The following is a 27751-nucleotide window of genomic DNA, read 5'->3' on the forward strand; positions in this document are numbered from 1 at the left end:
TGCTAGGTGTGAGTTCTGAAGTCTTTATTAATGGTGACAGCTACTGTTGATGTATGAACTTGGGGGAGAGTTTTTAGCCTCCACAACAGTGGTCCCCAAACTTTGGGGGTGTGCTTCTCTTGGCATGAAGGAACAGTCGTAGGGGGTGCGGTGGAGCCTGGGCCAGCCCCCATTGGGAGCGGGGAGGGAGTGCCGTTCTGCCCCAGCTCCTGGCTGTGGTTCCACTCCCAGCCCCGCCCACCTGCGGCTCTGCTCCCAGTCACAGCCCCAGCCTCGGACCCTGGCTCGGATGCGACTCCGGACCCAGGGCCTTGGCCTCCAGCTCCCAACCGTGGGCGGGGGCAGGGCATTGATGGGGTGGAGGGGCGCGAGGTAAAAAGTTTGGGGACCACAGCTCTACAACTTAATGTGCTGGTAGGGAAGAGAGATCTTGGCTTGGTTTGTAATGAACCAGGGTTGACCTGAGGCACAAGCTAAGCAGAAGGCTACCTATGGCCCCACATCTCAAGGGGGCATTGGTGGATTGTCACTGCAATCTGTTGCAAACTGGTCAGTTCTGACCAGCTGTTTGGAGCATTGTTGCACACATGGCCTCCATCTGCTTCTGCACAGTCCTCTGCAGTGTCCACCTCTGGGTTACAGGTGTCCCAGAATCCTTTGTAACACCCATTGCAGTACTGGCTTTAAAAGTAGCATGAATCAAAGAATTGTAGGGCACGGCAGAGGTCTGACCCTACGGGATGTCCTTTAGGAGGAGGAAATAACAGGGTAGAGCTGTGGAGGGAGCAAATGTCAGGTGGCAGCACAAAATCCCACCTTCACTCAGGCCATTCCTAGCATTGCCACTATCTCGGGGTGTGACACTGGGCAAGTCAGTTAATCTGTGCCTCAGTTTCTCCACTGATGACCTAGGGGAGTAGAGTCTTTGTGAATTACTGCCTCTGGATGGAAGGTACAGGAGAAATGTGAAGTATTTCATCTGCTCTGTGCTTTGGCAGGTTCTGAGGGTGAAGCTCTCAGGATGTGGCATATTGCAGAAATCCTGGAAAGCATGGGTGCCTGTTCAAACCCTTTGAGCCACCTTCCCATTCTTCTTCCTCCTTCCTTTCAACCTGGTTGGGCCTCAGCAGGTGGTGATAATTTCATTTCACCTTTAAAGAAAGAAAACTAGTTTTCCTCAAGAAACAAATGGGCAAAATGTCCAAAGCTTATTCTCCCCCAGATGCTTACTCCATTGGCTTTATTGGGATTTATGTGCACAGAAAAGTATTCTCATGATGGGGAGGGAGTGACCATTAAAAGACAGAATTAGCTTTCTTTATTAGTTCTGTGTTCTATATGTGTCTGTTTTTCACCAAGCTTATAAACTTATTAATGGCATACTATAACAACATAGGCATCAATAGTTACTTTGTATTTTCCTGAAGCAAAGCATGACGGGGAAGTCAAGATTTATTATAGAGCTGGCTTCCAGCTTAACACCAAAGAGAAATCAAAGGGCTCCTTGAAACTCTTAACCAGTAGTTTTCTGTGGATGTCAATGGTGTAGATCTGCGCATGATATCAGGAGCTGGACAGGAGTTGCTGTCCCAATCACAAACCATACCAGGAGATTTCTTCTTAAGGAATCATTTCCCCTTTTTTTCTAAAAGGGAAAACATATTTTGGAGGCATTGCAATATTTTCTTTCCTTGCCATCAATAAAATTCTAAATTTATGTCATCATTCAGTGAGGAGAAATCACAATTTTATTGCATTTTTGGAGGCTTATATTAAAATAACTTATAATCTATAATAAAACTTTGGTGGAAGCAGATTCCTGAAAACATTTGGTATAATGACTTAAAAGTCTGGTCCTTGGCTACTTTGCTATGAGTGTTTTGGATTCTCTAGTTTATTGCAAAAATTTGTGGTTGCTATTTTTGGATGGAACTCAAAGAAAGGTGTTTAGACAGCGAGGAAGGTTCGTCCAGTGGTTAGACTCAGGGCTTGTCTACAGTACATCTACACTCTTGTCTACGCTGAGACTCAGATTCAATTCCTGCTCCACCAGAGGCTTTGTGTGTAACCTTGGACAAGTCACTTAAGTCTCTCTGCACCTCAATTCCCCATCTCTAAAATGGGGGAATAGTGCCTCATGACTTTTAATGTATTTACCTTCACAACTCCTCCGTGAGGTGTTCAGATGGTATGGTAAAGGGGGACTATATAAATTCCTGAGATAGTCCTAACAGTCTGTCTTCTAAAAATCTTTATCAACTGGTAAAGATGTGGCTAGAAATGAGGAAAATGTTTGCTTGATGATGTGAACAATAGCTGCTGATTTTAGGAATGGGAAAAGAAAAGTTGTGTGTCGACAGCTTAAAATAGCCCACAACAAAGGCATAATTCTTCATTCAGACTACCAATAAACAGCCAAAAAGAGCTACAAGTATGAATCAATGTCTGGAAAACACACCTTATAGTAAAAAGAAAAGGAGTATTTGTGACACCTTAGAGACTAACAAATTTATTTGAGCATAAGATTTCGTGAGCTACAGATCACTTCATCGGATGCATGCAGTGGAAAATACAGCATCCGATGAAGTGAGCTGTAGCTCACGAAAGCTTACGCTCAAATAAATTTGTTAGTTTCTAAGGTGCCACAAGTACTCCTTTTCTTTTTGCAAATACAGACTAACATGGCTGCGACTCTGAAACCTTATAGTGAGAGACGACGGAAACTCAATCTATTTGATTTGTTCAAGAGAAGATTAAGAGGTGAAACGATCACAGTTTTACAAGTACCTGCATGGAGAAGAAACTGCTGCTGATAGACAGTTCTTTACGCTAGCAGATGAGGAATAATGAGATCTAATGTTTGGAAGCTGAAGCTAAACAACTTAGACGACAAAGAAGGTGCAAATTTTTAAGTGAGGGTGATTAACCATTAGAACTGAACAACTTACCTAGGGTTATGGTGGATCTTCATCACTTGAAATCTTTAAATCAAGATTGGATATCTTTCTAAAAGAGATGCTGCAGCTCAAATAGGAGTTATCGGGTTGATGTCGAAATTATTGGCTTGTATTATGCAGGAAGTCAGATTAGATCAGAATGATTTCCTCTGGCCTGGAAGTCTGGGAACATGACATATCTTACTAAAATATCAGTATCAGTAGAACACATTCCAGCAAGATAGAGGAATTGCAATGTATTCTCTGCTGAAATATTTCAATGCCACAGATTTATGGAAACCTGGAAAAGGGAATTCCAGGGCTATTGATGTATCTGACTGAAAATATAATGAACTCAATTATTTTGCTTAACACCAGATCAATTCCACAGTAAGTCAATGGAGTTATACAATGCTTGAAACCCAGTATAAATGAGAGGAGAATCAGGTACGCTGTCTCTGGAGGACAGAGTACCTGATGTCTGCCATTTGCTGGAATAAAAATGCCCTGCAATCCAGCCAGAAGTCTCAGGCAATCAGTATGAAACTTGGATTCCTTAGGAAGCTGTTCTCCTTGTCATAGATGTGTCAGTGCATCTGCCTCCTCAACCTGAAATGTTAACAGAGAAATCTTTTGTGACACTCCAAGGAGACCTAAGACTCTCGCTTCCCTGATCCCAGGCGCTGAAGCTTCTCACTCTGTCCTATTAAGGAGGGAGAAGAAAGATGAACGCAATTGTTAGACCCATGGTCCATCTCCTCTGATATCCTGCCCCTAACAGTGACTTGTTGCACACTTCAGAGGAAGGTGCTTGTTCTTTGTTTAGTCATGGAAGCCGTTACTAGGCAACTATATGGACTAACTTGAATGGAGGGCTGGTCAAGGAATGGAAAAACTAGTTTGAAATGAAAACAACTTAAGCATTTTTAGTAAGTGTTTGAAATGGACCCTTTTCAGTTTAAAGAGATTTAAAATGAATTATTTTAAATATGATTGCAATAGCTTATCAAACAGTTATTAATTTCTCATTGCCTTTTTGCAACCCTCCCAGCTTTTCAAAAAGGCAATTTTTCAAATGAAAAATGAAGATCCTTCTACTTTAAGCCAGTTAGTGGTTATCTGATGCCCTGACTGATGATGGGGGAACATTTTCAAAAGCACCAAGTCACATTTGAAAAAGTGACTTTTTCAATCAGTGCCTAAATCACTTTTGAAAATGGGACTTGGGTTCCTGAATCATTTAGGCACTTTTTATGGCACTTATCCTATATCCTCATAGAACTGGAGGCTAGAAGGGTTTAGCAGCTCATCCATGCTGACCTTTGTCACAGATCACTACCCAGCTACCCATACAAAAAGCCCAACAAGCAGAATTTCCAAATGCAAGTACTATCCACAAAAACCAGAATTTCCCGTAATGCCTGGTCCACATACCAGTGGTTGGGGAATTAATAAGGTAAGAAACCATGATAGAATATGAGAATGCACACTCAAACTTGAAAAGTATGCCCTCAGAGAAAAGCAGGAGCTCAGGTTTTTGCTGCTGGGCGGAGAAGGAATGTGATCTGTAATGGTAGAAGTGCTATGCAGTGGTCTTTAAAAGGAGATCTCTTGGAGCTGGTGACAATGTAAAGCAAGTGACGATTAGAAGGAGAAATGGCCATGCATATACCTTAGAATAAGAGCTTGTCAGGGGCATAGAAAGCGGTATTGGGAGTGGATTTCCATTCTCATTAATTGTCTGCCAGCAGCATAACTTGCTTTTGGTAGGGTTCTTAGTGGCCGAAAGTCCCTGTTTTCAGACACATAAAAGCAAGTGCATGACCAGAAACGAGATGGGGCTGGATCCTCAGCTGCTGTAGCTCATTGTACCTCTACTGCAGTCAGCAGAGCTATGGCCATTCACATTAGCTGAGGATCTGGCTGTATTGTCCACAGTTCCCTTTTTTGCCGAGGCTTGTGTTCAAACAAACTTCTGCACGTTGCTTTCTCTCTACCTAGACTTTCCTACTGGGCCCTTCCCCATGGTATCAGAATATTCCCCTTCCCCCTTCCCATTTTCCTGATGGGAACATCTAACATTACTGGTCTTGCTCCTAAAAAACATGGGAACATCTAACATTACTGGTCTTGCTCCAGTAAAGCAGGTTGCACTAGGAGAAAAAGTCACAAGGGTCCAAAAACTAGAGCGAATTGTAATGCTGGTAGCCTGGGATCCACCCCCTCTCCCTCCAAAGTGCCAGAGGGAGCAGCACCGAGTTGAACCACGCCGTTGGGGAAAGGAGCTGGCTAATGGCTGTTCTGGAAAAAAAATCTCTCCATCCGATATTTCTGGGGGCTCTCACACGCTAAGGGCAGGCACCCCGCAGTCAGTATATATAACCAGCCGCCTGGGGAGTGCTGGCGCGAAAGGAGACGCCACCGATGTGCAGGGGAGCAGTGGGTTTGCCTGAATCCTTGGCTGGTGCCCGAGAATTGTCTGTTTATTGTCTGGACTCTGTTGGTCAGCGCCAGGGCGCTGGGGGTCTGCCTGGGGTTGGCGTGGGCTAGGGAGCGGGGGTCCACCAGTCAGTGCCCAGGAGCTGTGGGCTGGTGGGTGCCAGGGAGCCGGTGGGCAGCTGGAGGTCGCCGGGGCAGCAGAGCTGGCGGGATCCGTTCAGCAGCTGGATCCTTCTTGCCACCGTGGGGAAATGGGCTGCGATGGGCATTGCCCCTTGCTAAGAGCTGCCGCGGGGACTCTGGGAGGGGCTGCATCGCTCCCTGCCCTGCCTGTCCCGGGACAGGCCAGCCCAGCAGCCCCCTTAGCCCAGGCTCAAACCCCTTTCTTTGCCCCCCACACAGCCACTCCCCGCCCTCCGCCGGCTGCAGCCGCAGGAGGAGAGGGAGCGCGCTTGGCTGGAGCCGGGCTGGCGAGAGACAGCGGCGCTGCCAGCCCGTGCGCGGCAGGGCGAGCGGAGGAGGAGAGGAAGGAGGGAGGGAGGCAGGGCTAGCGGAGGAGGAGGAGGGGAGCTGGCCCTGGCAGCCAGAAGAGAGGCAGGGGCCGGGCAGCGGCCGCTGTGATTGGCACACCCCGCTCCGGCAGAGGCGGAGGAGAGCAGCCGGGGACGCAGGAGCCCCGCTGCGCCCCTCCAGCGCCTTGGCAGCCCGGCAGCAGCGGGAGCCGGGAGCTGCTGGGCGCGGGGAAGCGGCGGCGGAGGAAGGATGCAGGGGAAGAAGCCCGGGGGCTCCGCGGGCGGCGGCGGCGAGCTGCAGGGGGACGAGGCGCAGGGGAATAAGAAGCGGAAAAAGAAGGTCTCCTGCTTCTCCAACATCAAGATCTTCCTGGTGTCCGAGTGCGCCCTGATGCTGGCCCAGGGCACGGTGGGCGCCTACCTGGTGAGTGTGTGCCGGCCCCGGGTACGGGGCATGTCTAGGGACAGCAGGATCCGCTCCCCCCGCCCCCGAGCAAGAGGCTCTCAGCAAGTGCTGCAGAGGGGATGGAGAGCCCCAGCCATCGGGGAGGGGGCCGGGAGGCATTGGCGCCCCAGATTGCAGAGGGGAAAGGGCCAGGAGCTAACCCTGGGGCTGGGCTTTCGATCCTCAGGTAGCCTGATGCGGTATGGTCTCCCCAGTGCCGGGGCTGGCCGCTGCGCCCTGGCCCCGGCCGGGGTGACCCGTCTCCGCTAAATCTACTCCTGCCTCCGCTTCCTGCTCTGTATTTAGTAGCGCCAGAGCGGTGTGCTCCTCGCTTCGCTTCGTGTCTTTCGGTTCTCTGCTAATTCCCCGCCAGTAAATGGGAGACAGACAGACACACACGCGCAATTGACCGAACACTTTCTGTGCGTCCCACTTGGCAACCCGCAATTGTTCGATGCAACAGACAAGCTCGATGCGGTGAAGTGTGTGGCCCAGATCTGGGCCCCGGGCTGTATGGGTAGCGGTTTCCTTTTCCCCCCTCTCCTCGAGAGCCATCTTCCACTGCGGCGGTGGCTAAAGTTACAATACCTGATGAACGGCTGCAAGTCGCTGTACTTTCTCCGGCTAATGCTTAAAGGTGAATTTCCTATCGGCCGCTTCTGTGAATGTGTTTGATCATTGCAGAAAAAGACAAGGGGAAGTGGAAGGGTGTTTCCGTTAACCCACAGCAACGTGGCTTGCAAAATCCCAAGGGGGAACAATCGTGTTTAAGCTGTGAAATGCTTGGCTGTTGTAAGTGACTCAGCACTGCTGAGGGGTTACCCTTCTTCTGTGTCTCTCGTTCGCGTGCCTGTCTAACTCTAGGGAGACAAGGGGGCTGGTTTCCAAACCCAAGCGCATTTAATGGGCGTACAGAATAGATCGGTAGGGTTGCTGGGTTTCCAGCTGGCCGGTAACTGAGATCAAATGTCAGTGCCCGAGTTCTGTTGAATAGATACGAAGTAGATAGAATAGGGCATTTATTCCATCTCCCCTGTGTTACTGGTATTCCTTGTGCTAGTCAAGTGATACACTGGTAAGTACAACATTATCACAGATCTTTACTGTTAGACAATCTACAGCACTTTTACCTATCACAGAAGCTACATAATGAGGTCTGTTGTTATGGGAAGGTGCAACACTCCCTGTGTCTGGTATCAAAGGCAGAGGTAATAGTAAAAGAGTGAGAAAATGATGTACGTCAAACTGAGTTTGCTTTCTGTGTGAACAACTTAGGGACACCTTTGTAAAAACACGCACACCCTTGCATATGTGTTGGGACAGCCTCCGGAACTGAAACATATTCTTCTTTCAGTGTGTGTAAATATGAGTGGGATTTTTTTTTCCAAAACAGCCTAGGTGATTTAGGGGCATAGATCCAATTGAAAGCCCATGGCACGTGCGTTTCTAAATAGGTTCTTGAAAATCTCTCTCATCCCGCATAGTATGGTAGACCGTAAGTAACTTAAACTGATATGTAACTATAATAAGCACCATTAATATGCCCTAGCATATTAAATAAAAATTTGCAGTTGTTTCCATGTAGCAAAGCATGTAGCTTTATATATGTATAATAAAATGCACCACACTTTACATTCAGCAATGAAATCAGATTATATGAGCTTCTATGGATATTTAATGTTTTAAGTGACAGATTGTGCCATGCTTTACTCACACTGAGTAGTATCTTACTTCATGGGTAGGTACGCTGATTTCAGTGGGAGCTACCTGTCAGTGTGAATGAGTGAGGCACAACCTGATGCTAGACTAATAAACCAAGGAATAATATACCACTTAGATGGTCTCGCTTTCAGCGGCACCAGTAGAGGGAATTCATGTGAATTTTTACGATCGTAGGGGTTTATGCACATCCATCACCGTAGTATCTGGATGCTGACCATGTAAAATCAGCAGCAACAGTGAAGCTCCAGATGGAATTCAGGGACACTCTGGCACCTCTGCCTTTTGGGGGTATAAATTCGACATAGGCCTTGCTAAATTTTACCCTCCTCCATCTCTTTTAACAGCATGCTATCGTCAAACTTTATCTTGTACAGCAGGATATCCTGCATTAACACCCAGCCAGATCTATAAACAGTACTAGACAACTAGCCAATGAAAAATACCACAGCGTGAACCAAGGCCAGTGATTAGAGCTGCTGCTTTCCTGTATCACTTATTATTCAGCCTCAACAAACACCAGACAGTCTTTAGTACAACTAACAGATGCAAATGTGGAATTTCATTTGAAGAGCAATATATAAATGGCTGCGTCTACACTAGCATTTCCCCACCTGCGCTATCACCTGTGGAGCTGAACTTGTCCCTGAGCAGGCGTAGGAAATGTTTCATAAAATACTGATGTCAAGGCTGAGGACCTGGTCCTTATTCAGACAAGGTGTCCCAAATCCTATTCTCAGTAACAGTGGTGAAAATCTGGAGTAACTACTGTACATTGAAATCAGTGGAAGTACTACAGAATTGCACAGAGGTGGCTGGGAGCAGAATTTAACCCATTGGAACTACTCATACGAGTAAGGACTATTTGCATGAGCATGCATGGATCGCAAGACTGAGCCCTGAGTGACAACTCTGGCTGAGAAGGAAGCCACTGAGAACAGAGAAGGAAAAGCAAATAGGGAAATGCTATGTGGTATAATTACAATATGTAATACTGCTGGGAAGTTGAATAAACTCCTTATTTTGCCTTGTTAGAAATAACCAAATAACACATTCATGGTTCCATTTTGCTTGACCACATAACTTTCCTTAGTTATTTGTAACTCCTGGAGCCGGGGGGGGGGGAATTACCTTTTAGAGGGGGAGTGACAGACTGGCTTGCTCAGAATTCATTTCTGCTGTGTCACACACACAGTGAGGATGACTGGAAAACTTAACTTCTGAAAAGCGGGGGGGCGGGAGCTTGCTTGTTAGGCCTGACTGAATAACTCACTCCTGGCTGTGCTTAGCTTTGACACTATGGAATTTGTTAGTGGCCACTGGTTTCTTAGGGAAATAAAAAACGTCTTACGTATGTACAGATTCTGCATGTGTATTATCTAATCTTATTTACATACCCACACAAGCATGAGCTGTGTGTGTACATGCTCTCTCCAGCCATCCTGTAGCTGCTGTGTTCACGGCTCTCTTTTTGTGTGTGTCTGTAAAGCACCATGAATGGCTATGATTCTATAGTAATCATCTATATAGCTCAGTCGTCCTGCTCAGTTCAGTGGCAAAATACCCCAGGACTCCAAGTAGTAGATGTATATGTTTAATCAGACTGTCTCTTTGAGATTATATGTGAAACCTTATGGAAAGTTTGATGGTCATTACCTTCCAGAGCATTTGTCAGTTACACTGCACTTGTCTGCTGTAATTTACATATGTGAAATGACTGTGTGTACCTATCCTTATTATGAGCCTGTTTTGCATCATGTATGCAAATGATAACCTCCTCTGCATGCTTAATTTTTGAGGCTGGGGCACGCTCCCTGTTATTTGCATGTTGTCTGAAAAATTTGTTTGGCTTAGTCAAATTGTCCTGTGTCCTTTTTGAAAATAGAATTTGTCGGTAATTATTTATCGACAGCAGTGAAAGAACAGCTCATCAACGGCAGCCTTTCCTGCTGCAGACGGCTGCCAACAAGTGGCTCAAGATTTTAAGCAGCAACTGGAAAAGATGGGATTTTTTTTCTTCTTCTGCAGCATAGGCCCACGGGTGAAAACCGAGATTTACTGTCTTTACTTGTGTGTATGACGAACAAAGTGCCAATAGCATGAACAGTGAAAGGCCGGAGCCAAGATCTTTCAAACAAATGCAGCAGTATGATCAGTCATGCTGGCCATGTGCAGTGACAGTGATTTAGATGAGGCTGATTCAGATACCTTGGCAACAGTTATTTCCCTGAACTCTTACTTTCATTATATTTTGGAATAGTTTAAGTGGAGATAATGCAGCAAGTGCACCTGATGGTTGATCACCAAGATGTTTTATCGCCCTGCCACTCAAATCTCTGCATAACTGGTGGTGAATTCATTGCTTTAGCGTACGAGAAGAGATCTGTTTGACAGCCAACTTCTGTGGAGCAGGAGCACAATTTAATTTTCTCTCTTCTGTCTTTAGCCTCAGATAGCTCCAGTGCAAACTGACCTAGTTGTGAGGACATAACATCTGCTGAAGTCAAGGGCCGTTTAGATAACGGGCATATATATGGGAAATATGTTTGAAAAATACTATGCTTTTGTGCACCTGTTTTTACAAGGATCTACTGAGATGTCTGTTTGCTATAAACAGCTTTGAATGCAGTTATTCATGTGTTTTGTCGAGTGATGGAGGAGGATTGGTTAGTGTAAAGGATGCAAAGGAAAAATAACTTTTGGAACCTCTTAGTATGTTGGAGCTCACATGGAAATGAATGCAAAACTGGTTTTTTAGTTTCCTGAAAGAAAACTTTAGAGGACTATACTCAACTCCCTCTGCAGAGCTTTACCATGGAATAAATGTTAGCTGGAGCTGGCAACAGGCCCCCTTAATATATGTGCAAAACTGAGTGTGCTTTAGGTCTGTATGAGATTGGAATGTGCTTGCATTTGGTATCTGAGGAAATACTCAGCCTGTTCTTCTTTTTGTATCCAGAATTATGTTACAAAGCTTTTTAAATGCCGAATTCAAGAAGAAATAATCATCAAAATGATTCCAGCAGCGGTATACACAATCAAAAAGCCCCTCAACCAGACTCTGCCCTTAGGCACAAGAAAACAGTTCTTAGTGACCATCATAACTGAGCTGGCTCTGACATCTTTGGCTTGCGTCAGTTTAAAAAAAAAACCCACACAGACACCAACGATTAGCAAACATGGTACTTATTATGCAGTTATTTTACTATAGGTCACTAAGAAAGAAAAAAGATGTTCCAGTGATGCAGACATGCTCCAACTCCCATGGGAGGAGGATTTGAATCCAGATCTTCATTGGACATTTCTTAGAAATATTTTGAGTATACTAGCAGTATTACAGTAGTACCTCAAAGTCCCAGTTGAGGCTGAGGCCCCATCACGCTTGGTGCAGTACAGACAGATAGTAAGAGGCATTCCCTGCCCCCAATGTAACTAGAGAAGACAGATAAAAACAATGGGAGGAGGGAACTATCATCCCAATTTTTCAGATGAGAAACTGAGGCACAGAAGCTTGATCCTACGCTCATTGAACTCAGTGGCAAAGCTTCCATTGAGTTAAATACTGCAGGACCAGGGCCCAACTGATTCATCCGAGATCAGACTGTGATAACGCAAGCAATGGAACCCAGAGCTCCAGTCCACTGGCTTAACCACAAGGCAAGCTTTCTCCTGCTAGTTTATCACATAATTTTGATTCAAGTAATTATTTTCCTATAGTGAGAATTTGCATTAAAACCTCTTTCTTAGCAGTGCTGGGGAACTAGCTGTAAAGTTAATATGTTTGCCACTTGGGTATTTTTTAAAATAATGTAAAGTGAAAAGAAATGTTTGGTTGGGATGGAATTTGCCAGGAATTGTCTGGTTGTCATTTACGGTTCATTTTTCTGTGATACATCTTTGCTGGCTGTGTTATTTCTGGGAAGCTGTCTCTGATGCGCCTTTTCCATTAGAGAATATTGTCTGTTTTGCAGCTGAAAGTCATTCTGGCACTGAACAAAACCTGCTGGTTTACTAACGTTTCTACTTGTTGTGTGAGGATCCTTCTGATGTTTCTTATTTTGGGGCCAGAGAGGGTCTGTGACTGCAAAATGGGTATCAACCCCATCCAGATCAAGATGCTGGAGATGTTCTTCAAATTCCTGGGGATGTTCAGATCAGGAGTTTGGGTTTGACCCATTGGAAAGCTTTTGCATTGCAAACCACTGCAAATCATTTGCAACATTCTGATTGAGATCTGGGCTTGGATTTTGAACACCCCTAAAGCTTGGGGGAAATCGTATTTGGGATTTTGGTTTGGGACCTTCTTTTACTTGCTGCTAATAGATAAGTATTTATATGGGTAGCATTATAAAGATGAAGAATGCTATAGTATGTGTCTGTTCTTTGTCTTTTGCAGAATGCATGTTTTGATTATGGTTTTTGATTAAATGTGTAAAGGATTAAATGTCTGAACCTATAGCAGGCGTTTGGGCTGATTGGTTTCATGAATTAATTTTTTTAAGTAGAGAAATGCTTAACAGTAGCTTCTGCTGCTGTTTTCCTTAGGGGCACAACAAGTACTTTTGATCTCTGGAGGAATGATCAGCTGCTTAAAAGTACTAAGAGCCATCACAAGACCAAAGTCCTCTACTGCTTTCCTTGTCTTTGGCCAGCCTGAGCTTCCAAAATACCTTTGCCTCACATATGCATGGCAATGGCCAATCATATCTGTGTGTATTTTAATGGCCTGAAGTATTATAAACATAATTAGTGGTTGAAGGGGCCTTGAATTGGACAGCAGAATGAACTGGATCCAAGAGCATTGTGGAGTTGTTCTGTATGTACAGGATGAAAGAAGAATTGTTCTTTATGTATTTACCCTGCTTCCAAACCATCCTTTCATACAAGCAAACATAAGTGTATTCTACACACAATTAAAGTAGTACTTAATGGGACAGATTCTTAGCAAATGTGAACTGGTGTAGCTCCATTGACTTCAAATTCAGGTTAACACTAGATGAGGATCTGGCCAGGTACTTCAATGAATAGCCATATGATAATATGAAATCGATATGTACTACATGACAGTACTTTGCACTCTACCTCTCCGCCAAACAAGCCTTTGATTGAAGTAAGTAAGAACTACTGTTTCTATTGTCTAGATGGGCCAACAAAATCGTGAAGTACTGAGATGTTTTAGACTTACAAGGTTTCATAACAACTCAGTGGCAGACTGAGAAATAGAACCCAGGAGCCCTGATTCCACATCACCACTATAACCACCAGCCATTCTTCCTCTTCATACTGATTATTTGTATCACCGTATTGATCTATCTTGGGCTTTATACTGCTGCCCGTCGTGATGTCTGAGTGCTTTCCATGTAAAATCAATAGCAACAGAAAAGTCCAGAGTGGAATTCATGGAGTCTCTGGCACTTCTCCCCACCAGCAGTACTGCCTGGAAATCCCAACTTGAAATCCCATAGGAAGAGACAATCCCTGTCCCAAAGACCTTACAATCTAAATAGACAAGAGAGACAGAGGAGGGGAGAAGAGTGCAATAATACTTCCTGTTTTAGGGATGAGAAACATGACTTTCCCAGTGGCACACAAGTGTGTCGCAGACCTGGGAACTGAATTCAGGTGTCCTGAATCCAGCAGCCAACAATTTGTTTCCAAGCCCCACTTGAAACGCTAGTATGCTGGTGAAGCTACACATATAATAATTGACTGGGGGTAGGGACTGTCTTTTAGCTTGGTTTGTGGAGCATCTGGCACAATGGGGCTCCTAGGCTCTCACACTTCCAATAATCAAGGATTCAAAATGACTGCTCACGGCATGAAAGGGAGAACTCAGTAACTAAAGAGACAGAGTTGTTTGTGTATGTATTGTTTTTCTTCCCTGCTGCTTAGGAAGCAGAAAAGCAAAATGTGTTTTCCCTGATGATGTCCCTTCCCATTTGGCAATCACGGATCTGATTTCCCTGCATTTCTAATTGACCTTGAAATTAACACGTCTTTATCTTTTTTGTTTTCTGCATCTACCTCCTGGATGACAGCACCACTGTAAGAACAGCATGGTATTTTTGGTTGGTTGTTTGGCTTTTTTATGTCCTACCTACATTATGGACACTGCTATAGAATGGCTATGCCTCTATAACCCTGCTGTGCAGATGCAGATTGGCATTGTCACTGTAGGAACTCCACCTCTCTGAGCAGCAGTAGCTAGGTTGATGAAAGCATTTTTCTGTTGACCTAACTGGGTCTACACCAGGGGTTCCTAAACTTGTTCCGCCGTCCATTGACCTGGAGCAGCGAACCGCGGCCACTGGGAGCCGCGATTGGCCGAACCTGCGGACATGGCAAATAAACAAACCGGCCCGGCCCGCCAGGGGCTTTCCCCGCACAAGTGGCGGAACAAGTTTGGGAACCACTGATCTACACAGAGGGCTGGGTTGGCACAGCGATGGTACTCGAGGGCATGAATTTTTTTTACTGAGCACAATAGCTCTATCAACCGAAGTTTTAAGTGTAGACCAGGTCTTAGCTAACAGCTATGGGAGCACAGAACTTTGTATTTGTTTAGGTCCTACATAATGAGTTACTTTCCCCACAATCCTCCTCTTGGCAATAGAATGGTGGAGATTTTTTTTTTTTCAAAAATGATTTAAATGTCATTGGAAAGCCCTTACATCATAAACAATCTAAATTCTTCACTTACGTTACTAATAGCACCTGAGCTTACTGGAAGTGGAAAAATTTAAAACTGCCAGTTTACTGTCACTCCATGGTGTTTATTAAAAAGTTCTTGGACAATGCTGCTTCTTTCGAGGTCCTTATACCACACCAATCACTGTAGTATATAAAGTAATTAAGACAGTTTCACTTTTAGTGCTTGGTGTCTCAATGTTTGTTTCTGCTACTGTGGGGAATGGGAGGAGTTTTTGTAAAAACAAACAGACCAGGCTGTTTTTATCAAGATTTTGGGGGGAAATTGTAGAAATATTTTTAGTTGGCATTTCAAGTAAATTGTGGGCCAAAATCAAGTTGACACCAGCCCTTTATATCTAGAGCATGTTGCTTTGAAGACTCTATATAGTTATTTGTAGTGCCTGGCAGCTCCAGTTTTGGATCAGGACCCTATTGTACTAGGCACAGTACAAATACAGAACAAAAATACATTTTAAAGTAATGTCCAATTGGCTGAATTTTGTGCCTAAAGTACTTGATGTGTTTTCCCTTTTAATTCTAGATTTGGCATATAATGGTCACATGTCATTAGGCTTGGGAGGATTAGATTTTTATCAGTAAATGCCAGTAAACATTGATTTCACCCTACCCACACAAACTGATAAACATCGATAATTGACATTTCAGATAGGCAAAACAATGCTGTTTGAGAACTTTTTAGTTTGATTTCAGCCTTTCTCAGGGTATTTACTGTTTATATTTTGACAGGTGATGTTGACAGTTTTGTGTTTGAATGGTTATAAAGCTTTAACTTTTTGAATCGCAACTTCTGTCATTAAATTGTCTGATTCCCCCAATGTCTGACCCCTCACCTATAATTTCCCACAAATGTAGAAAAATTATATCAATGTCAGTTGAAATTTTAAAAAAAAACAAACCTGCCAGGCCCAGATACAAGCATGAGTGGTGATTTGTTCTATTTCAGTTATGTGTGAGTGAATACTTGAAATAACAAATGTTATACTACAGTAGTGGTGGGCAACCTGTGGCCCGTGGGCCGTAGGCGGCCCGTCAGGGTAATCTGCTGATGGGCCAAGATACAGTTTGTTTACATTGGCACGGCCGCCCACAGCTTCCAGTGCCTGCGGTTCGCCGTTCCCGGCCAATGGGAGCCGCAGGAAGGGGCGGCTGGCACATCCCTGCGGCCCGTGCCACTTCCCGCAGCTTCCATTGGCCGGAAATGGTGAACTGCAGCCACTGGGAGCTGCGGGTAGCTGTACCTGCCGATGGTCAATGTAAACTAACTGCTCATGGCCCGCCAGCTGATTACCCTAATGGGCCGCAGGGTGCCCACCCCTGTACTACAATATTTGATCAAAAGATGGGTGTTTGGTTTTTAACTTTCACAATTCTGTTTTTCTATGTTTCTAGGGTTGCCAGGTGTCCAGTTTTCGGCCCCACCCCAGAGCCTGCATCCCCAGCCAGAGCTCTCACCCTGCCCGCACCCCAACCCATGCCCCAGCTCGGAGCCCCTCCTGAGCCCTGAACCTCTCATTTCTGGCCTCATCCCGGAGCCTGCCCCCCGCCCAGCTGGAACCCTCCTGCACCCCAAGCCCCTGCCCCAGCTGGGTGAAAATGAGTGAGCGTGAGGGAGAGTGAGTGACGGAGGGAGGGGGGATGGAGTGAGTGGGGGGTCAGGTCTCAGAGAAGAGGTGGGGCAAGAGTGTTAGGTTTTCTGCAATTAGAAAGTTGGCAATCCTATTTATTTCACATACTAAGCTATCTCTTCTTGAAAATCTGAATCTATTCTCCCTTCTCCCACCCCCTCACTAGCATCTAAAAAGCATGAATGACTCACTTCACATGGGGTTATTCAGTTTCTTCACTGTCTCTGAAACCAGGTGGCACCATCACTTGGCACCTAGGTTCAACTGTGGCCTGATGTCGTGTGCACTCTGAAACAGATGAATTTGTATGTGAATTCATATAAGCAGAAATGTAAATATTTTTCCCCTTGAGTGCATTTGGAGTATACTTTAGATTTGGTGAAGCTCAAACATTCTCGGATGCCTATGAGCACCTAAATGCTGGGTGGGCAGAAAATAGCAAGGAAAACTATGCTCCATATGATACCTAGATTCATTGTGACAAACTGATGGATACACATTTCTGCGTTAAAGATCAGGACAGGGCCCTAAATTTCATGTAGCTGCAGGTTTGCTTTATTACTTCCATTCTGTGAGGGAACAATGGAATGAGAAAATACTGTACTACTCAGGTTTACAGCCCATCCTGTTAAACAATGAATGTGTTTTTCATTGAGCTCCAACAGGAAAAGTGCTGCAAATGCCTTTTTGAAAGGGAGGATGTGAATTAGCTGCTACTTCTTCCCACTTCTGGCCTCTCACCCACAGAATATAAATTGGCATGACATTAACAGAGGACTAGTGTATTGCTGAGTGTCATTATTACAGAGGAGTTAGGGCCAAATTGTGCGGTCTTCACTCAGACAGAAGTCCTGAAGACCGTGGGAGCTTGGGCCTGAGTGCAGCACCAGGAAGAATCCTCACTGCTGCCTAAGTTCACAGTATGACATATTTGGGCAAAAAGGGCAAAATGCAAATGGAATGTCACGCTCTGCATTTTTCCTTTCTTTTTAAAGAGACACTGTGTGTTTAGAGGCAATAATGTCAGCTTACTTTATATTTCTTGTATCTGTTTGCAGTTATGGTGTAATCCTATTTTGAGGGTTTTTTTTAATTTGCTCCTTTTTTTTAGAAGGCCAGCCTTTGTGCATGATGCTACAGCACCAGAGTGCGCCCTGCCCAAAGCTCATGGAATCCCTACTGTAACAAACCAGCTTTCGCAAGGAAAGCTGTGCGAATAACTGATATTTTTTTAAGAGGCCTTTTCATTTAAAAAAAATAAAATTGAAGTATAATTTGGAACAAAAATTGTTTGGAATCCAAAATTAGAAAGGATTTTATTCAGATCTCTTGTTTGTTTGTTTTGATCAAAGCAATTCGGCATACCTGACAAGAACTTTCAAAATGTGCGAGTCAACCTGAATCTGCATTTTTTTCAGTGAAAAGTTCCCCCCACCCCCAAAATCTCTGCCTAGCACTATTCATGAGCAATTCTACAATAACATGTGTCTGTGCAGCCCAGTGATTGAGACCCTATAATAACAAACCAAATTGTTCAGCCCCGCATTCATGAGCAACTCTACAATAACAAACCTGTGTGCAGCCAAACTATCATGAGAACCTATGTTAAAAAAAAAATAAACAAAAATCCCTGCTGTGCATCCACAAGCAATGCTACAATAACAAACTGGTGTGTGTGTGGTCTAGCCCTTACCAGCAACACTGCACAAAACCCATTTGTGTGTGCATACACCTATGTAATGGGGAGTATTCAGAATGCAAAGATTCAATGACAAGGTTCCAAGGAGGAGTTATAAAAGGCGAGTTAAAGAAAACCATTTGGAAAATTATGAAAAACACCCTGATGTACTTTTAATATTCATTGAACTCTTCCAGCTACTTTTGTGCCATATTCATGGGTTTTTTTTAGTGTGAAGATATGTTTACTTTTTGCTTTGACATTTGTATTGTGCACCATTTATTTTAAGATTATAAAAATCAATAGATAGTAAGGGAGACAGATACAATGTTTAACAGGTGGAAGATTCTTGGTCTCTAAAGATGTGAGCTAGGATTTAAGTTTTCAATCCTATTGCTTGGTTCTCAACTTCTGTCTCACCGGCAGGTAGAATTGATTGTCACAGCTCGCTTAGCAAAGTCTATCTCAAAGTCACTCTCCCAAAGCTTTACATTTTCTAAACTGTATCCATCCTCTTGGCAAAGTGCGCACCCATAGCTCTTAAGGCTATGATGTCCTTCTAACCTGACCAGGATTTAGATTGGAGACCTCCAAGGACAGGACTGGAAGTGGTGTGAGTGGTTTGATAATAATCCTGATCCTGCTGAAACAGTATTGCGTACATTCCCCCCGTCCAGTGGTGGATGTGCTCTTCTGAGAAAGGTGCCATCTTTTGGACCTGAAACGAAAGCCTTAACCACTTGCAGTCACTAAAGATCCTTTTGTACTTTTTGCACAAGTATTGGTATTAACTCCAGTGTCCTGGCCAAATTTCCATTTGGGAAACAGTATTCTCCATCCATGAATTTCTCCTGCAGTTTCAACTGCACACAGTAGTCTCTATATCCTGACTGAAACTGTTGTGTAATATTGCTGTTTGATGCTTCCATGTTCCACCCAAGTGAGAGGTGTATTTCACTGGTGGGCGAAACCATTCATGTGGATGTAACTTACATGTATAGTGATCTTGAATAATTGTGTGTGTATAAAATTTGAGATTCATTGGTGTGAGCAATGCTATATGTATATAAAAACAACAAGGAGTCCAGTGGCACCTTAAAGACTAACAGATTTATTTGAGCATAAGCTTTTGTGGGTAAAAAACTCACTTCCTCAAATAAATCTGTTAGTCTTTAAGGTGCCACCGGACTCCTTGTTGTTTTTGTGGATACAGACTAACATGGCTACGCCCTGATAAATGTATATAGTATCTTTCATTTGTAAAGTGCATAGAAGGAATAAATGCTCTTATAAAGTCTTCATCAGTTTAGGTTCTTCATGTGGCATTTAGAAAGACAACATTTATTTGGACTTCTAGTACCAGCAGAGAGAAGCCTGTGTTTTTTGTTTTTGTGCCTTGTTGGATAGACAGTACAAAGGGCAACTTAGTTACAATGAGGCCTTTCAGCCTCTTCATGGGAGACGTGCACTGTGTTTCCTGCAGCATATTGCTGGTTATAATGCAAGCCCTTATGTCTGAAGTTAGTGCAGCTGAGCGCTGGTAGCTTTAGTAGAAGGGAAGCCTTGTCTTACAGGGGGAATCAAACATATCTTTGGTGGCTGTTCCCTAAGGGCAGTAGCATTAGCTGTAGTAAGATCAGCCAGTTCAGAAGATACTGTAGTTCACAAAATGGATCCTGGGCACTGGCTTAATCCTGACAACCATGGAGCACCCTCTTCAGCAGCGCTTCTGCAGGGATCTGCTGGTGGCTTTGGTTCCTCCAGCTCTGGGGTTGGAGGGCAATGATCCCGTCCTATGCTCAACTTCTGTCCTCAAAGCGTTGTTGTATCGAATGCCCTATTGCTAGTTTGAGCATTGGAATCCCAGTGCTAGCTTAGTTTTTCTCTTTTCTGTTTGAAGTCCTTTGCTGGGAGACTAGATTTAGAGACCTTCCTAGAGTGGGGAACCAGCCATTCTGGACAGTTTGCACGTGGTTACTGTAATCCCTTCCTATAAGGGACTGGGAGTCAAGTCCACCATTACAATGTGCTTGGAAGCAAGAGCTGAGCCAATGAAATGTGCTGTATACTCACCTGTACAAATTCATCCACAGCAAACTGCTTAATTGCCTGGTTAAGTCCCACTCTCTGTTCGTATGTCCCTCCACAAACAGATCAGTTTCCAGAAACCTGTTTGGTGGGAGTTACTGCTGGCTGCTTTAGGATAGCACACTTCAGCCTCTGGGGCGCTTGCATGCTGTTCTGCTGAGTGTGTGGCCTTGGCTATTCGACTGCAATTTGAAACTTGAGCTGGTTTGTTGGGATAAAATCTTTAGCATTCTGGAGCCTTATCACAGAACTCTGGCATGTTTTCTTCCATGAGTGACTTTGTTGCCTAAGGGACTGCTGTAGATGTCATTCTATACACCTAGGAGTGTTGTGTTGGTGGGAGCCAGGGCTATCTCCCTGCTAGGGAGGAGAGCATTTCAAATTTCTAGTCTTTGCCTCATGGAATTACTTTAATTTTATGATTTTGGCTCTGAGAGCTGAGGCAGTATTGATTGATATATATATATATATATATATATATATATATATTTTTGGGCAATCAACTTAGTTCTAACCTGGCTAAGCTTCTGCTGGTATTTTTATGTTGCCATCTATCATTTAAATAGATCTCTAGTCTCTTACTGTAATGGTACCTGATGGCTTATGGGAAGCTGTGGACACGGTCTCTAGAAAGACTTATACTTACAATCTCAGTTTTAAAAACATGACGTAAGCTCTTTGGGGGTGTGGCCCATCTGTGTGTTTATGTTTGTACAGCACCTAGCACAGTAGAGCCTTGATCCATGTCTGGGGCTACCACAGTGTATATGTGTGTCATGTTTATCTGTTTCTTTCAGTAGGAATTTATCCCCGAAACAGAATCCAGGGGCAAGATAATATCCAATAGGTAGGGGTGTGTGAGTGTGTGTGTGTGTAATGTTCACTCAGTTGGGATGGAGTGGAGGGGTCTGTGGATCAGCTGCAGCTGGGCTTCCCTTTTCCCCACCCCCAGCCTTCAGACTTTGGACCATATGTGCTCTCTTCAGATCTGGGGATTTGTGCATGGGGAGAGGTTGGAAGGGAGGCAGGAGGGTGGTGGTTAACTTCCCCATGGGGCCCACTCTGTGCTTGGGGAATCCCTTTACAATGGTGCTATGGCAGGTGGGGGAAATCCTGGTAATGTGGCTCCATTGGAACTGTATTTCCAGGAACCGAGAGGAAGCCACAGTAGGTCTGGGGGCGTGTAGCCTCTTTGTGGTTAGTCCTGTGTGTATACCCACAGATTTTAGTGGATTTCAGAGGGCAGGAGGCAAACCTTACTCCTGATGGAAGGATTTCAGGAAACTACTGGAGTGGAGTCTCCTGGAAGTTTACTGTCTCTTCTGTAGGAGGCAGTGTTGGCATCTCTTGTGACTCATTGTGAGTCTCATAACATTTGGTGTTTTTATTTTAAGCCCCAGCTCCTGGACTCCTGTGACTACATGAGAATCTCAGCTTTTTTTAAAGTAAATTTCTCTCCTTCGTGGTGGTGGTGGTGGTGGAGAAAAGCTTGAAAATAAGAATTGAGTGGCCCCTAAAGACTCAGACACCAGAAAGCAAATAAAAATCCCCAATTTTTAAAAATATTTTTAAAACCACATGATTATAAAGTCAGTCTCATGACTTTAGAGCACTTTGCAATGGCAAGTGGAGGCATGCTCTGACCCCATGTTTTTGTAGAATCATAGGACTGGAAGGGACCTCGAGAGGTCATCTAGTCCAGTCCCCTGCACTCATGGCAGGACTCATCTGCTCCTGCTGTCTGTTTCCCCATTTACATCATCAAAGCATCACTACCCATGTGACTCTCACCAAGTGGACTGTGCAGATGTCAGGTGGGCCTGAGGGTCTAGCTCTTTGCTTTTCAAATCTTTCATAAGCTGTGACCATTGTGGGCTGCCTTACTCATTCAGTGGCAGGGTGGTAGCTTTTACAAAGAGATCTGGGGTTAGGCTTTCAAAAGCCCCTAAATCCTATTTTTCAAAAGTGACTTATTCTTATATATAATATAAAAATATAGAAAATAGCACACATTGGGAGGTGGAACTTGTGGGTTTGGCACAGAGATGGAAGTTGGGGGTTGTATTCCCAGCATTGCCATAGGTTTCCTGTGCACCTATGGCAAGCTATTTCCCACTCTGTGCCTCGGTTTCCTCATCTGTAAAAAAGTCTGTTTCCTGGGAGTGTTGAGCTGGGAGGCTAAATTAACGTTTGCAAGCACTTTGGGATCCTTGAACAGGTGGCGATCGAGATGGGCAAAAGATTTCTATTAGCTGAAGAAAGTGGGCTCTGAACAGAGGACCAAATTCTCTCCTGTTGTAAATGGGCACTGCTTCAGTGTCACTGGTGGAATTTTGCTTCTTTACATCAGGGGAGAATTTGGCCAAGGATGCTAAGCCGTTTTTCATGGCATGTCATCACTGTGATGTTGCAAAGTGTGCTTCTGAATAAATCTAAATAAAACTCCAAGGTACTGGAAATGTAAGTTGAAAACAAAATGACCTCTGCTTTCTTCTTTTTTCAATGGCTTGTAGTGTATAGATTCAGACATTTTTTTTCAATTTGGTTCCCGGCGTCCTGATTACACTTGGAACTCTTTGTATCCAAACGACATCACAAAAAATTATATTCATGGAATATATCCAGGACACAGTGTCATCATGTGTTTCCCTAGCCTTCCCCCTGATCCCTACCCCTCCGACCCCCACACACAACTGAGAGAGATTAAATGATGGGAAAACAGTAACTTGTTCGCTTTAAGCCAGCACTCACTCTGCAGAAAATGTGGATAGTGACATTTTGGCAGGGACTGCTCAACATTCCTGCTGCACTTGGTAATGTTTTAAAACCGGAGTCTTGCTCTGCATTGTGCTCTCTGGAGCTGTCACATCGAAACTGTCTCCCTTCATGAGTCAAGCCTTTAATTTCCATGCCCAGAGAAATCAGCTTTCACTGGCATTTGAGCAGATGTGACACCTGGCAGTCATGGGAGCAGGCACCCTTGTATATCTCACAGTACCAGTGGTTAAGAAACAAAGAATGGGTGCATGGTCTAGTGGTTAAGGTACTGGCCTGGGATCCAGGAGATCTGAGTTCAATTTCTGGATCTGTTTCAAACTTCTTGTGTGACCTTGAGTGAGTCACTTGATCTCTCTTTGCCTCGGTTCCACATTTGTAAAACAGGGATAATAGCATGGGTGTTGAGAAGATAAATACATTAGTGTGTGAGGGTCTCACAACCACTAACTGTTATCTGATGCTGTAGAGCCTTCGCTGGCAGAGGTTTGGGATGAACCCACTATTTTATGTGGACCAAACCCTGGCATGTGCCCCACACAATTACAAACTGTGCCTCATGGCACTTCATCTGTTTTTTTTGCATTTCTGTAGTATGGTCAGTATTGTGTATTTGTCACTCTCTAATTCCAAAAGGGGGGGAAAAACCATATTAAATGTGATGGAACAGAAGTGTTGTGAGTGTAGGCCCAGGGCCCTATCCAAAGGAAGGATCAGACCTACTGCTTATTGCTACCTACAAATGCAGTGTACAGCCACTTTTATATATTAGTTTGAAATGTAATCTGTGGCTGGAGGAGTTGATGGGATGTTGATCATGACCACAGGCATAGAGTGCATAGATAGAGAGGGGTGCTACCTACCATGTCTTAGTTAGAGCCATTGTCTGGGCATCAGTGGAAATCTCAGAACAGCTCTAGGATAGATAACTAACCTCAGTTAAAACTTTTAGGCTCTCTGGGCTGTCCCATGGGTGGGGGGAATGAGGGATGGGAAGCTTCCCTAACCTTGAAGAAAGGAATCTCTGGGGGCTGTAGAGTTGATATAGCCAGTCCTATGGTGCCTGCTCCTGCCACACAGCCCCGGTGTAGGAGACACTTCGGGGAGGAGAGGTGGGAAGGGGGTATCATGCCAGGGATGGGGGAGGTTGTGGTCCAGTTGTGCTGCTGTTTCAGCTAGTGCTCAGCTGTCCCCATGATTGGGGGAGGAAAACTACTCGTGTGACTCTCACCCCAGGTGCACTGTGTAGAAGTCAGGTGGGCCTGAGGGTCTAGCTCTTTGCTTTTCAAATCTTTCATCAGCTGTGACCATTGGGGGCTGCCTTACTCAGTCAGTGGCAGGGTGGTAGCTTTTACAAAGAGATCTGGGGTTAGGCTTTCAAAAGCACCTAAGTTCTGTTTTCAAAAGTGACTTATTCTAAGTGCTTAAGTCACTTTTGAAAATGGGACTTTGACGCCTAAGTCACTTAAGTGCTTTTGTAAAATGTAACCCTACTTAAAATCAAGAGAACCTGACTTATCAGATTCTAGCAGCTTTAAGGCCTAAACATAAGGATGGTGGCCATTAAATTATATCAGGGCTACCACACTGACTAGGTGGAACGTATGGAAGTGTCCATTGTGTTCTAGGAAGGAGAAATAGCTCCAGAGGGTCCTTTGTTTAAAAGGAAGAGTGAAGAACTGAGGATGTAGGTAAAAAGAAAGGAACTGAAGGAGTGGCAAGAGCTGTAGGGGGAATGGAGCTGAGAGGAAAGGCTTAAAGGCAAGAGGGAGAAGACAAGGGAAGTCAAGGGGGATGGGGAATTGAATGGGGCAAAGAGTCTCCTATCATACATCAGAGCTATTTGGTTTTCCCTGCTCTGCAGGAGAGACTGACATCCAGCAGATGCCCATCTTCCTGCTTTCTCTGTGTGTGTTTAGGGGATGAGTCATTCATTCTGTTGTCACATCAGCTTCCCAACAACACCCAGTGTGATCCCGCTAGTCTGTAAGTCTCTTGGTTACCGTCCACATAGCATCACTACCAGCTTCCAGGCTCAGGGTCTGCATGCCCCGCTTTACTGAGATATCTGTGGCTCTGCTTTGCCCAGATTAATGCACGGCATGCAGACGGGTCCCTTCACATTCCCTTGCTCGGAGAGTATCTCGGACTGGAATTTGTGCAGCTCTGTAGAACATAACCTTGGGGATGGCTGGCTCCTGTTCTACAGCCTGAGTGCTGCACCTATTGCCCTCAGATACTGCGTGGCCTGTGTTATCTCTCCGCGATATGAGGAGCAGGAGAAACTGAGCAGTCCAAAGGCAGTACGAGGAGAAAAGGGCAAAACTAGGGCTTGCATTGGCAGCAGTAACCAACTGGATACTGAGTCAGTCCCTGATTGGGTCTGGTTTTATTTAACTGTTCATAGAAAGCTTTTTTTTCTCTCTTCACCTGCCAAGACTTGAGTTCCGAGCATGTGGGGGAGCAAAATACCTGCCACAGAGATGTCGTCAGTGGTTGCAGCAGAAACACAAGAGCCTTGAATTTGAATCTTGGCAGATAAGTAGAGGAGAAAAGAATGTAACTCCCTTAAATATATTTAACTTTCAAGGGCCCTGGAAGGGTGCTCTTAGCTCTCGTGGGGCATTCAACACATGGCAGAAAGTAAGATGGCACACGCAGCCTGCTGGGGCAAAATTCAACCCTCTGTGTACAGTCACTAAGCAGCAGCCTTTATGAATTGGCTTTCTGAGAGTGCTGCTTGCTGCAGTGTGTGGCCCTCTTTGGTGAGGGAGGTGGCTATCAGTGACCCCATTTAGTGGGAGAAACTGAGGCGTGGTGAGCCTCTGACAAAGCTGGGCATTGAACGCCTATCTCTTGTTACCAGTGCTTTTATCACAGGGCTCCTTTCCTTCCCCCATGTTGAGCAATTGTTTGCTATTTAAACAGCCTCATGGCCACTCATGGCCTTTTGCAGATGCATAAAGGGTGGCTCCCAGTCTTAGTGAGAGATGGCAGAAAGAGGGCAAGGGAAGAATGAGGTTCATTCGATACCAAGTCACTAGGCTATTTGCTGTGTCATTGCCCACCCCAAGTATTTAAAAAATCATGAGCCAGGGTCCTGAAAGGTCTGAGTGGATCAAAAATCACAAGAACTTTACCCAAAGGCTGTTCTTTTGATTTCTCTTCACGGAGAAGAGTCACATTTTCAAGCTTTTCCCCAGAACCTCCAGTGATACAAACTCACTTTGGAAGGAGGCTGAGAATCTCGGGTAATAACCTGATTCCAGCCGCCAAGGCTTTAAGAAAAATGCCAGAGAACATGAGGCTTACAATAGACTCACAAGGATCAGCAACTCCACTTGGCTATCTGGTGAGGTCCATTTTTAAAAAAGGCTTTCCCTTTCCCCCCTCGCTGTATTGGCTTAAATGTTTCGGGAACAGGACTGAACATCAGCAATATTGTCAGAACATATGCAGCAGAAGAGAGAGGTCCTGCTCCCCATGTCATCTGTTTTCCCCGCTTAGTACGTAGCCCTTGTATAATCACTACTGTCCTCCAACCATGAGGCCTGAACTCTGCTTCCTTCGAAACTTTTTTGTTAATGCTGCTTGAGAATGGCCAGCATGTGTCACTTCTGTCCTGCTTCCCTGCTCCTGCCTGGGAAAGCTCCCATGACCAATTCCATTGGCCTCGTTCACCTTTGTCTGCAGTGTGGGCATAACTCTGGCTCAGCCTGTAGCCCCGGATTTGTCTCTTGACCATAAATTAGGCTAATTATATTAAGGCCTCTGCGTGGCATATTTCCCTATGATGGTGTCCCCTGAATAGATATGTGGACACAGTTGGCAAGGGGCTTTGTTGCAAGGATAGGTTCCTGGGTTACTGGTTCTGTTGTGTAGTTTGTGGTTCCTGGTGAGTATTTGCTTCAGGTTGGGGGGCTCTCTGTGTGCAAGGACTGGCCTGTTTCCCAAGATTTGTGAGAGTGATGGGTCATCCTTCAGGATAGGTTGTAGATCCTTGATGATGCGTTGGAGAGGTTTTAGTTGGGGGCCGAAGGTGACGGCTAGTGGCGTTCTGTTATTTTCTTTGTTGGGCCTGTCCTGTAGTAGGTGACTTCTGGGTATTCTTCTGGCTCTGTCAATCTGTTTCTTCACTTCAGCAGGTGGGTATTGTAGTTTTAAGAATGCTTGATAGAGATCTTGTAGGTGTTTTGTCTCTGTCTGAGGGGTTGGAGCACAATGTATACCTTCAAATCAGCAGCACTGCTATGGGTACCCGCATGGCCCCACAGTATGCCAACATTTTTATGGCTGACTTAGAACAACGCTTCCTCAGCTCTCGTCCCCTAATGCCCCTACTCTACTTGCGCTACATTGATGACATCTTCATCATCTGGACCCATGGAAAAGAAGCCCTTGAGGAATTCCACATTGCCAACTGTGTCCACATATCTATTCAGGGGACACCATCATAGGGACTAATCACATCAGCCACACTATCAGAGGCTCGTTCACCTGCACATCTACCAATGTGATATATGCCATCATGTGCCAGCAATGCCCCTCTGCCATGTACATTGGTCAAACTGGACAGTCTCTACGTAAAAGAATAAATGGACACAAATCAGACATCAAGAATTATAACATTCAAAAACCAGTTGGAGAACAGTTCAATCTCTTTGGTCACTCGATTACAGACCTAAAAGTTGCAATTCTTCAACAAAAAAACTTCAAAAACAGACTCCAACGAGAGACTGCTGAATTGGAATTAATTTGCAAACTGGATACAATTAACTTAGGCTTGAATAGAGACTGGGAGTGGATGGGTCATTACACAAAGT

The 27751-nt window shown here is 44.7% G+C and overlaps 1 protein-coding gene and 1 long non-coding RNA gene across 2 annotated transcripts in view; one reads left to right on the forward strand and one right to left on the reverse strand.

The window, feature by feature from the left end:
- Window positions 1–1333: 1333 nt before the first annotated feature.
- Window positions 1334–7137, reverse strand: LOC142073419 (uncharacterized). The gene is made up of 3 exons (XR_012670291.1): window positions 6921–7137; window positions 2949–3545; window positions 1334–1645 (listed from the first exon to the last, which is right to left on the reverse strand). It is a non-coding gene; the product is annotated as an uncharacterized LOC142073419 (long non-coding RNA).
- Window positions 5942–27751, forward strand: part of SLCO3A1 (solute carrier organic anion transporter family member 3A1) — a 215929-nt gene continuing 194119 nt past the window's right edge. The window contains exon 1 of the mRNA XM_048868205.2: window positions 5942–6311. Coding sequence (XP_048724162.2) covers window positions 6138–6311 — 174 coding nt within the window. The 5' untranslated portion in view covers window positions 5942–6137. The remainder of the gene's footprint in view (window positions 6312–27751) is intronic.

The sequence above is a fragment of the Caretta caretta genome, chromosome 10, assembly GCF_965140235.1.
Source record: "Caretta caretta isolate rCarCar2 chromosome 10, rCarCar1.hap1, whole genome shotgun sequence".
NCBI lineage: Eukaryota > Metazoa > Chordata > Testudines > Cheloniidae > Caretta > Caretta caretta.